General features: G+C 41.6%; 1 protein-coding gene across 1 annotated transcript in view; it reads right to left on the bottom strand.

Moving 5' to 3' along the window:
- Positions 1-5701: 5701 nt before the first annotated feature.
- The window catches only part of dgcr8 (DGCR8 microprocessor complex subunit), a 49168-nt gene continuing 42972 nt past the window's right edge, over positions 5702-11897 (bottom strand). The window contains exons 13-14 of the mRNA XM_052032263.1: positions 10426-10539; positions 5702-8961 (exon numbers count right to left, since the gene is read on the bottom strand). Of these exons, the coding sequence (XP_051888223.1) occupies positions 8878-8961; positions 10426-10539 (198 nt within the window). The 3' untranslated portion in view covers positions 5702-8877. The remainder of the gene's footprint in view (positions 8962-10425; positions 10540-11897) is intronic.

Raw genomic sequence — 11897 nt, 5'->3', positions numbered from 1 at the left:
ACACAAGCACTAAAAATGCACTTCCACCTCCAAGAGAATCAACATCAGCCAATGAAACTATTTCTTCAGCTAACAAAGGACATTTTTTGCACATTAACATTGCAATTAAATGTTTACATACAGCTGCAGCATAATTAGGGGCCTGTCAACACCACTATTTCAAAAGATCAGTTAATTTTAGATCTTGGATTGTTAATTAAAGTTGGCTGTTGCTTCATGGTGACATTTGCACAATTCCTGTTTTGGATTCCAACGTATCAAAATGGGCCACAAGCAGAGTGTCATCTGCAGGAGGTGCAACTAAATTCTACAATGCATTGTGTCACCAGAAACCTGGAATCTAAACTAATTTAATGGTACCAGTACTTGCCAGTTTTGTTCTTTCAGACATTTGCCACGGTAAAGATACAGAAATCATGGCATGAGTGAGCCTTTACAAATATGGTCACCTCTGCATTGAGGCAACCAAAGATTGTGTGACCACCTTGCAGAGCAATGTTCAGTTGCCCATCACTTTTATGTCCTGTGGCTTCCTGCACGAGCTTGAGGAACAGTTCCTCATCTTCCATCTTGGCACATTGAATTCAACAACTTCAGATGACTTGCTTCATTTAAAAATATTCTGTTTTACTGCTTCACATTTTTTCTACACATCACATCCTTGCCCTTTCACTCACCTGTCTGTATCCCTTTGTGACTATGTCCTCCTTGACAATTCTCATTGGTGCCCAACTTTCATTGTTGTGAGAAAGTACAATTTAAAAAAAGGAAAGCATTTGGCCTACCAGCATTGTTAACCTTCCAGTCATTGCCGATTAATTGGGCTCTTTTGACAACTTGCACTCGTTTCTCAATCACACTTTATTTTCTTATGCACAAGGTGAACAATCTGGCCTCTGTTGAAACTTTAGAATAGTTCACTGACAAGGGGTTGTCTTTTTTAAGCAGATATTGACCAATTAAAATCTTTGGGCACTTTAGAATCCCTCATTTGCATGCATAACTTACCAATCATGTTCAATTAATACAGGTGTTAATGACCAATAGAAACTACATGTTAATGCCCAATGATACCTCAGAGTTAGTAAAGTAATTGATAGTTAGTGTGTGCCTTGCAATCCTTCATTTGCATCCTTGTCTTGCTGGGCCTGGTGACCTTGGGTCTCATGCTGTGCAAAGAGGAGCTCTGCTCTCAAGGACCCTGCTCAGCACAGGTGACTGCAGACTGTCTGCAAACCATCTCAGCCGGCACATTACCTTAACCCTTGCCTTGCTTCGGTGTCCTCACTCCTCCCCCACCACCCCCACCCACCCCCTTTTGTCCTGTGAAGGACAACACATATCTTTCAATGACACAGAGTTTCTGGAACTCTGTGATGACTTCATCGGGGCAGTTGGCTGTTGGATCATGATGGAGATGTCTGCTCTGTGGGCCATCACCCCACAGAGTGATCTTAGGCAAGGGATTAAAAACGAATATCACAACCAGCAGAAATGCATGATGGAGCTGCCCCAACCCCCCAACAGGGAATGGAGCCAGCTAAAGGGCCCCCCAAGGTGACAGAGGGATCCTATGTAACTCCTGCCCAATCTTTCTGACCTTGTCAGCCTCCTTCTGGATGTGTGCAGCCAAACCAGTGATGTTTTCAGGTGTCAGGAATGTACATACAACATTCCCGACCGATAATGGCACAAGTACTGCCTTCCTCAGCCGGTAGGAAGTCTAATGCTAACCGGTTCTGGAGGGCTACGGTGCGAATTGCTACCATCTCAGCTGTAATGTCCTTTAATGGCCTGGCTTGTATCATGTAATGCTAGGATCATCTTATTAGCCCACTTCTTCATTGCCAATGGCATATTGGTGTTTTTGCGAGCCAGCCTCTCAGGTCCCCAGAATGGGGCCACTATTATCCAGAAGTGTTCAGCCTCTGTGAGGGCCCTTTGACAGCGGCCCTGCACGTGCAAATGTGGTTTAAGTAGGCGACATAGCAACAGCCTTTCCAACCTACAGGTAACCATGGGTATGCCTTGACGTCACGCACCCAGTATGTCCTGTTAAGGGTCAGGGGTGGTGGAGTAGCTTGCATGTTGAGTCTACATGCACTATTTCCCACCCAGGTGGTACTTACCCATTGGCAGATGCATTCTTCGCCTCTCCTGTGCCCCATCAGGGTTAGAGGGTAGCGCTAGGGTCCTGTTATACAAAGGCAAATATCACCCATGAAAGCCGGTGCCTGCACGCTGGGAGATAGTGTCTGCGCTCTCCTTCAGACTGCAGTCCAGCGCCCCAACCTTGCTTCCCAATACCACCAGGCTTGGGCCTTCCTGATTCTTTCCCAGTTCCCTTCCTGACCACTAGGTAACGCGGTGTTTTCCTAATCCTGTCGTTGAAATGGCGCCAAGCTTCCATTTCAGAAAAAAAAAGAGGATGGGATCCAAGGGACCACCTTCCGCTGAATCTGTGAGTATGCTAGAACATACCCAGCAACTTGACTGATTGGAACGCAGAGACTATTCATAACCAAGATGTAAAAGGTGCGGTTCTGCACGTAAGCAAAGGACAGGCACACTAGAATATCTATCACCCAAAACACATAATGACTACTTAAAACTGGGAATGATAGTGATCAAATAATTCAGTTAGTTAGTTAGTTGTCCGCAGGGTCTTCTCTACCACCGGTTCCCTGGTCCAAGTCGGTTTCCCTTGGAGCTTCGTGGCAGTATGCGTGGTCAGCAACACTTGCTATGGACTTTCCCACTGGGGTTCAAGGCAATTTTTCCGTCGATAGGATTTCACGAGTACCCAAACTCCCGGCTGGTAGGTATGGCATCTGTAGTCGTCACGACCTTCTAGAACCATAGAACACTACAGTACAGCAAACAGGCCATTCGGCCCTTCTAGTCTGTGCCAAAACTTTATTCCACTAGTCCCATTGAGCTGCACCGTCCATAACCCTGCAGACCTCTCCCATCCATGTATCTATCCAATTTATTCTTAAAATTTGAGAGTGAGCCCGCATTTACCACATCAGATGGCAGCTCGTTCCACACTCCCACCACTCCCTGAGTGAAGAAGTTCCCCCTTATGTTCCACCTAAATCTTTCCCCTTTCACCCTAAAGCCATGTCCTCTCATACTTCTCTCTCCTAATCTAGGTGGAAAGAGCCTACTCGCATTTACTCTGTCTATACCACTCATAATTTTGTAAACCTGTATCAAATCTCCCCTCATTCTTCTACACTCCAAGGAATAAAGTCCTAACCTGTTCAATCTTTCCCTGTAACTCAACTCCTGAAGACCCGGTGACATTCTAGTAAATCTTCTCTGCACTCTTTCAATCTTACTGATATCCTTCCTATCATTAGGTGACCAGAACTGCACACAATGGGCTTCAATTACCTGTTGATAGAACTTTTAAGAGTTGACGTTGGTGCCATACAGTACTGCAACATGGTTTCACTCATGGTATGGATGTCCATTTGTTTGACAGAAAGGGGAGGCATGACTGGTAGGCACATGGGACGTCCCAATACTATCTCACGTGGAGATAGGCCCATTACGTGGTTTGAAGTGCAGCATATTGTTACGGGGGGGCCAGTAGAAGTGCCTCCGGCCATTTCAGTCCTGCTTCCTCGCATAATTGAGCCAGTCTGTTTTTCAGGTTTCCATTCTGTCGCTCCACTGCCCCATTCAGCTGTGGGTGGTTCGGGCAAGTGAAGTGATGTTCACACTGCAATGTGTTGTCATTTAATATCTGCTCAGGGATTCCAAACCTAGGAATGAGTTCTTGTAATAAAAATTTAGCAACAGTTACAGCATCATTTCTACAAGTCAGACAGGCTTCTACCCATCCAGACAACAGACACACAACAATGCCTACTGATTCATTGCTCAATGGTGCTAGTAGCCAATCAGAAACAAAAATTATGGAATAAGTGGCTCCAGTATCAATTAAAAAATCAAGTTGGAATGAAAGGGCTTACACACGATGAGCGTTTGTCAGCTCTCGGTCTGTAGTCACTGGAGTACAGAAGAATGAGAGGGGACCTCATAGAAACATATAGAATGTTGAAAGGACTGGACAGAGTAGATGTGGCTAAGCTGTTTCCCCTGGTGGGTGAGCCCAGGACTAGAGGGCAGTCTTAGAATTGGAGGGTACCCATTTAGAACAGAAATGAGAAATTTCTTTAGCCAGAGGGTTGTGGATTTGCGGAATTCATTGCCAAGTACAGCTATGGAGGCCCGATCATTGGGGGTGTTTAAGGAGGAGATTGATAGGTATCTAATTAGTCAGGGTATCAAGGGATATGGGGAAAAGGCTGGAAATTGGGGCTAGATAGGGATAGTTTAGCTCATGGTGAGGTAGCGGAGCAGACTCGATGGGCCGAATGGCCTACTTCTGCTCCTTTGTCTTGTGATCTCGTGTGATCCATTTAGTCAAGGGAATACCAGGCTCAGAAATCATTACGTAGCAGGCAGAATTTGGGCAAGGCACCTCTATTGTGGCAGCCAGGGATGTTGATCAAATGGGTTAACCATCGATGTCGCCTCGGCGCCGAGGGCACTCTGGAGCCCAGTGACCGGGCTGTCCGCAAACAAAACCCCTCGCGGATGTCCCCGTCCTCTACCCCGACCCCAGGCTGGCTGACGTGGAGTAACCCCCGGTGCTGATACAAGTAACGTGTCCCCACCTCCTTTAGCAGATTTAGATTTCTGGTGTTGTACCTGCCTTTGACAATGTTGCAAAACACTCACAATCTTAAATCAAATCACAATCTTAAGGTTAAATCTTTGCCTTCCCATCCCACACAAGTAACAGAGAACATTTCCTTTAACCCGGGTTGCAACCCATTTACAGTAACATTCATCAAGGCAGGCATCCCCACCCCCAGGGTTATTCCAGAATGCTCTTGAAATATGGTATTGTGTTCTACATATTCATTAATATCCTCATCTGCCTTTTGCACAGTTCTGTGTATCTATGCCAATCTACAGTGCGAGGGGAAACACTCCCTCAAAGCATTTGTTAGGTTATATCAGGAACCTCTGAATGTGGTGGGGCAGTGGCTGATGCCGGCCCCGCTGAGTACTCGGGGTGACACTGAGCCTTGTTGTAGCTGTAGCTGTGGCTGAGGGAGGTGAGGGAGCAGAGGGTTATCGTCATCTATTTCATCCTCTGATTCCGGTACCAGTTGTTTCTATTTAAGACACAGAGCTAGACACCATTATCTTTCCGTCCTTTTTGCCTTTCCCCTTTCTCCAGCACCTTTTGTACACTTTCCTTGCTCTTCCTGTGAGACCCATCGAACCGGTTCTGCATCTCACTTTTCTGGTGAATAAATGCAGACCAACTCACATTACTTTTTTTTCCCTCTCTGCTAATGCCTTGACACTCCAGATGGTCTTCCCTGTGCCCACCCACTCTGGTTTCCAACTATCAACCAAGGATAGGGGTAATTTTACAGAAACCAATTGACCTTACTAATACATCTTTGGATGTAAGAGGAAACCAGAGCACTCAGCACTAACTGCTGTCCTTCTGTGGCGCCCATTTTTGTATCACTGGCAGCCTCCCAACCTTAAAACCTCCTGTTTATTCCCACTGCATTGCCTGTCCATTATCAATCCTCAATGCCATGCCAGTATATTACTCCCATTCATATCCGGAGTGTGGAGCTCATAAACAGACAAAACATTCTATCATGAATTATCAAACTTTATTGCTTCAAACTACAGCGCAAAAAAAAATTACATTTGAAAAGGACCACACACAAATATCCAGATGGCTGTGCAGTGCAGCAAGCATAGGCTAAAGGACATGTACGTGAACCTTGACGTTAGCCACTTAAAATAGCACTTGTATTGTTGTAACTGCACACAATTCATAGGTGTGGCACCATTCTTGCACTGCAAGTTCCCATCACACACAAATGACTTTTTTTTAAAAAAAAGGGCTCAACAGACCAAATTTCCCATGTAATGCAAAGCTGCAACTGCATAATTCTTATTTCTTCCTAAATCAGAGAGAAAAAAATCATAAAAACACTGATACTAACTTTGTCCTTTTAAAATTCCACTAAGGTCTTCATTCCTTCCATTAAAAAAAAGAAATTAACTTCAATTTCAGAATCTTCATAAATCAGACGCTGGAACAGGGTAATAGTGTGTTGACTATAGACTAAGACCATAGTAAAATGAAGCCCCAAGTCACTAGAATGAACCAGTTTGTAAAGCTGGGGCATCTGCAGTGTTCTTGTTTCATACAATTCAGGTAGTAACTGCCAAGAATACCAAATGTCACACTTCCTAAGAATTTGTCTATGCTCTCATGTCAGATTGTAGTTTTCCATTAATGTTTTTTTTGTTCACAGGAATTAATTCTCTCCTTGCCAGTTTGTAAAGAGTCACATTTAAAAACTTTGAACATACAATATATTAGTTATTAAAGCTTTGCTAGAATATCTTCAGACATTAATACCAGTAGTCACTGCAATTGATTGACATCCACATTTAAAGTTGTCCTCAAATTTCTGGGCAAATCAAATGCAACTTTAAAAAGAAAATACAGTTGCCTCTCACTTTGTTTCCAAATTTGATAGTGTTAAGACTTCAATACTGTTCTTGGAGTGTTAGCTCTTTCCCATTTTGAATGACCACTAAATTTTACGTACTTGTCGAGCATTTATGAATAAACATTTTTCTAAATCTTTATCATTTATTTAATGTGAGATTAACTTACTTTCAGGCCAATTGGTTACTCCTTCCTGTAACACCATGTACACAATGATGTACCAATAAGACAGGCTTTAAAAAAATTGAAAAATGAACTACGCCCAATCAAGAGACACTCCATAATCACAAATCTTGTTTCCAAATGGATTAAAAAAAAAGTTGTCAAATTACAATCCTTTACTTCATGATTACCTTTGACACAGAAATGAGTTGAGTGGTTTAATTTTTAAAAAGACATCTACATTGAATATAATGCACTTACACATTACAATACATACACACAAATACCGATTTTAAACGTACAAATCAATTGGGAAGCTAAGACAACTAGTTTTCATTTATGATTCACAAAATTGATCACGTAAATGCAATTCTGCTAAACCACAATCTGTACTCTCTCACAGCAGCTCTTGTGCTTATGTGCAAAGGCAAGAAATGTTGCATTCAACAGGGAGGTGTAGTAAACATTTAAAACACACAAAAAAACTTGACAAAACAACAGTGCACAACATTTTAAATACAAGCTTTTGTTCCAGCAGTTATTGCATTTTTCTTTTTCACTCTACAGCACTGTTGAAGCCTGCAGTAAGCATTAAAAAAGTGTTTTAGTTTGTCAATTTGCATAAGACACGATTATTAAGCTTTGGTTCACGTTACCAAGAGTACACAGGAGCTTGTCATGGTACTTTGCCTCTTCAGGTTATTATTGTGTTCAAGTGAAGTAGAAAAGCTAAGTTGTTCAAGAAAAGTAAATATAAGACAATGAGAACTATTTCAAGCATCTATTTCAAAACCTCCAAGTTTGTATACCCGGTTATAATGCAAGTTTTTAGGTGCAGAAACATTACACTCTTTTTACCAACTCTTCAGCCATGAGGCAAATTAAACCTGTTCATTTGCGTCATAATTTGTTCCAACTAAAACAGAGGGCCACACTAAAAAAAACATGAACAAAAACCAACTACAAAAAACATTGACCGAGTTAGAATTGCCAACTTGCAAGATGTAGGCTTAAAACAATACTGCAAATCAGAAGCAGAAGTTAAAAAAAATGATTGATATTCCAGCTCTGATGCAAAACTCCGAAGCTGACGGCACTAAATTACTGCTACAAAATTACATATTCTCTATCTGTGCCAAACGACAGGAGTTGAGAGTGAAAGGCAAACATCGCAAGCTCTTCAACAGTATCTTGCAGTCTCAACATGCATTATGGTTACTTATTATGATCCAGATTTTTGACCATTTCCATATAAAAATGATGCATATTAACAGATTTCCTTAATTGAAATCAAAGTCACAATTGCTACAAAATGTGTTTAAAACACCATTGTGTCCATGTAGTAAAGACCACGGTAGTTACTATTTTCCAATTTAAGAACCATTTGCGAATGATTACATCCTACAAAGGCCACTGCTAAAACTGTTTAGTCAAAATGCCAGTACCTTAAGTTCTAATGTTTCCAAAGCAAATCCAATTTTCCCAAACCTTTGCCTCAAACGATCTCACATATAAACTTTGTGTTTCTTCAGTAATGGCTAGCTAAGTGTCACTTCATTTAAACATGTAGTTTACTCAAAGTTTCTTGATAAATTGCTTAAAACCTGCTAACAAAAAAAAAGTTCATATTAAAAAAATAACTTAAGATTGTGTCTATTGAAAGCCATCTCTTACTGGCACCAGATTACACGTAAACAATGAGAAGTATTTCTTGTATTTCTTCCAGCAAGTTATCCCCACAGTACAATAAAGGTTAATTGACCAACAGCTTAGTGCATAATATTTCAATCACCATTCTATAGCTGGCCAATGCAGGAAATTCAAACACCCTAAAAATTTAATCAATCAAATTATAAATTCACTGGTCTAAAGGTTCTTCTCTGAGGTAATATCCAACATTCTCTCATTCTACCTTTAGTCTAATATTCCTTTCTGGCATAGAGGTAAAGATTCCTGTTCAATAATATATTGCCTGTTGTAATGGAAAATGCTGATGCATAATTAAAGCAATACACTGTCAAGCTACGACGGGCAGACCTTGAAAATTGTTTGGATTTTGCAACCTAAATTCTCTACAAGATTACAAAGATATCTGTAGAGGATGAATTTGTCCAGTGCGTTATTGCTCTCCATTTTGCAGTGCTTTACACATCAACAGTACAAAGAGGTTCGCTGCCTGGCTGTGCTGATTCCATTATTGTCATTTTCGGTTTCTTACGAGTTTCCTCCTTTATGGGGATGAGATGGTTGAGGAGGAAAAAAGAAAATAATTACTTTCAAGTTCTGGAGGGTATATGAAGCAAGTCAAGAATGACTGAACGCAGGTTAGGGAAAGGAGTGTCAATGAGGGTCGTCCATTTGACGCAGTCTGCATTGATTTCAGCAAGGCATTTGAAGCAATCCCACAAAATAAACTTTAGAAAAGTTAAATTTCACAGGATCCATGGAAAAATTGCAAGCTGAACCTAAAACTGGCTCAATGGAGAAAGCAAAGAGCAATGGTTAAATGAGCATTTCCAACTGGAAGGATGTTTCCAATACAGTTCTGGGAAAATGCAATTCTTAAGTCTTTCAGTTTTTATGGTGTACATACAGTCTGAGTAATTGGCATTCGTGTATAGGGGTTGTGGGAGAGTGGGAGAGAAAAAGGTTTATGTTTGAGCGGTTGACAATAGAAACAAAATACTCCAGATTGCATGGAAGGTAGCAAGGTGAGTCAAGCATGAAAGGGACAAGTAGCATTCAATTCCTGTGAGATGAGCCACTTTGGAAGGGCAAACAAAATGAGAGAAAACACAGTAAGTGGAAGAACATTGGGAAACGCTGAGGAACAGATGGATCTTGAAATGCACCCCACAGGGTATTAACGATATGTAACTTTATTGGTCCAGATATACAAGAGAGAGGACAAAATACTGACTGGGACACAGATGGTTCTGTCATTGTGAAGATATGATACCCTTACAGGTTCAGAGAATATTTACAAGGCTAGAGAATGTGAGTTCTGTGGAAAGTTAGTCTAGGAGCTAGAGGGGAGATTTAATCTTCAATTATAAAATTAAGGAAGATCTTAATGGAACCTCTAAAGGAACTATCTTTCAGCAGAGGCTTCAATAAGAAGAAAGGATACATTTCAGGTAATGCAGAGGATTAGAGAATCTATTTTTCAGCCAGTGCAGTGGGGAAGCGAGATCACTTTCTGAAAGAGTGGAAGGAGGCTGAAAGCCTCATCATGTTAAAGAAATGTGGAAGAACACCTGATGTTCTGTAATCTGCAAGGCTGGGACTGAGAGCTGGAAAGATTAGTTGAGTTCTTTTTCCAGATAGCACGGCCTTCTACTGTGCTAGAAATTTTCTCTAAATTTATTTTGAAGTCTGAGGAGTAAGAGATTTAACTTGGTATCATAGTTTTCTGACATTCTTTGTCAGGGTTCACAATTGACGAATGGTAAACTGGACAAGGAACTGGACTTGCCTTGTTCCTGTGAGACTATACGCTACCAGAGCGGTGGCAGTGGGGAAGGGATGCTGAATAAAATAAAGAACTGGCCAATAAAACACAAAACAAACAGCCCTGAATTTTATAAGAATTTGTACAGGATGAAATACAAGAGACATGCCTTGCTGAAATCATCTATTTTTAAAGCAATTAGGATATGAACCGCGAGCCTCCAAGAGAGGCAAATTTTTACCCTGTCCCGTGCCAGCTTCTTCATCTCATCGCGTAACTTGTTCAAAATGTGTAGATTCGGTTTGTTCTTTTTGGCAAACTGCTGCAGTTCAATCACACTTTTATCAGACATTTCCTGGGTCAAAATATTAGAAATACATGCATATTAAAAAGGGTTTTTATAGGCGGCATATTGAACAAGTAATACGAATATCAAAAGGAACAATAAGTGTTTTAAATTCCATAGGTAATAAGCAATACAAGATTATGCCCATGTGTATCAAATGTATATCATGGTATTTGTGTCAGCTTTGTGAAATGTAAACTTTTCTCAACTTGAAATTTCATTAGATGCAAGTTGAAACCTACTAAAACCATCTGCAAGTCCCCCTGCTAGCTGAATTTTATCCTGGAACGCCATCACAAGATCACAAGACAAGGTAGAAGGCCATTCGGCCCATCAAGTCTGCTCCAAGGAAAAGGGGAAAAAAGAAATGAGAAATGGGGAATGGGGGGGGGGGAACCTATTCTAATCCCAATTTCCGGCCTTATCCCCATATCCCTTGATACCCCTACCATTTAGATATCTATCTCCTCCTTGAACGCCCCCACTGATCTGGCCTCCACTGCTGTATGTGGCAAGGAGTTCCACAAATTCACCACCCTCTGGCTAAAGAAATTTCTCATCTCTGTTTTGAAACTGTACCCTCTAATTCTAAGATTGTGCCCTCTGGTCCTGGACTCACCCACCAAGGGAAACAGCCCAGCCACATCTACTCTGTCCTTTCCTATCAACATTTTAAATGTTGCTATGAGGTCCCCTCTCATTCTTCTGTACTCCAGTGAGTACAGTCCAAGAGCCGACAAACGCTCATCATACCTAAACCCTTTCATTCCTGGAATCATCCTCGTAAATCTCCTCTGAACCCTCTCCAACGTCAGCACATCCTTCCTAAGATGTGGGGCCAAAAACTACGCACAGTATTCCAAATGAGGCCTCACCAGTGCCCCAGAGAGCCTCATCAACACTTCCTTACTTTTATACACTATACCTCTCGAAATGAATGCCAACATAGCATTCGCTTTCTTTACCACCGATCCAACCTGGTGGTTAACCTTTAAGGTATCCTGCACGAGTACCCCCAAGTCCCTTTGTACTTCCGTACTTTGAATTTTCTCTCCTTCCAGATAATAATCTGCCCGCTTATTTCTGTTTCCAAAGTGTACAACTGCACATTTCTCAACATTGAATCTCATCTGCCATTTCCTTGCCCATTCTCCTAAACTATCTAGGTCTCTCTGCAACCTTCCTGTCTCCTCAATTCTCCCTACTCCTCCACCTATCTTGGTGTCATCCGCAAACTTAGCTACGAAACCATTTATTCCATCATCCAAATCGTTAATGTACAAGGTAAAAAGGAGTGGCCCCAACACCGACCCCTGCGGAACACCACTAGTAACCGGTAGTCAACCAGAACTAGATCCTTTTATTTC

Source organism: Pristis pectinata, chromosome 17 (genome assembly GCF_009764475.1).
Source record: "Pristis pectinata isolate sPriPec2 chromosome 17, sPriPec2.1.pri, whole genome shotgun sequence".
In the NCBI taxonomy this organism is placed as follows: domain Eukaryota; kingdom Metazoa; phylum Chordata; class Chondrichthyes; order Rhinopristiformes; family Pristidae; genus Pristis; species Pristis pectinata.
This window is presented reverse-complemented; position numbering and strand designations above follow the sequence as displayed.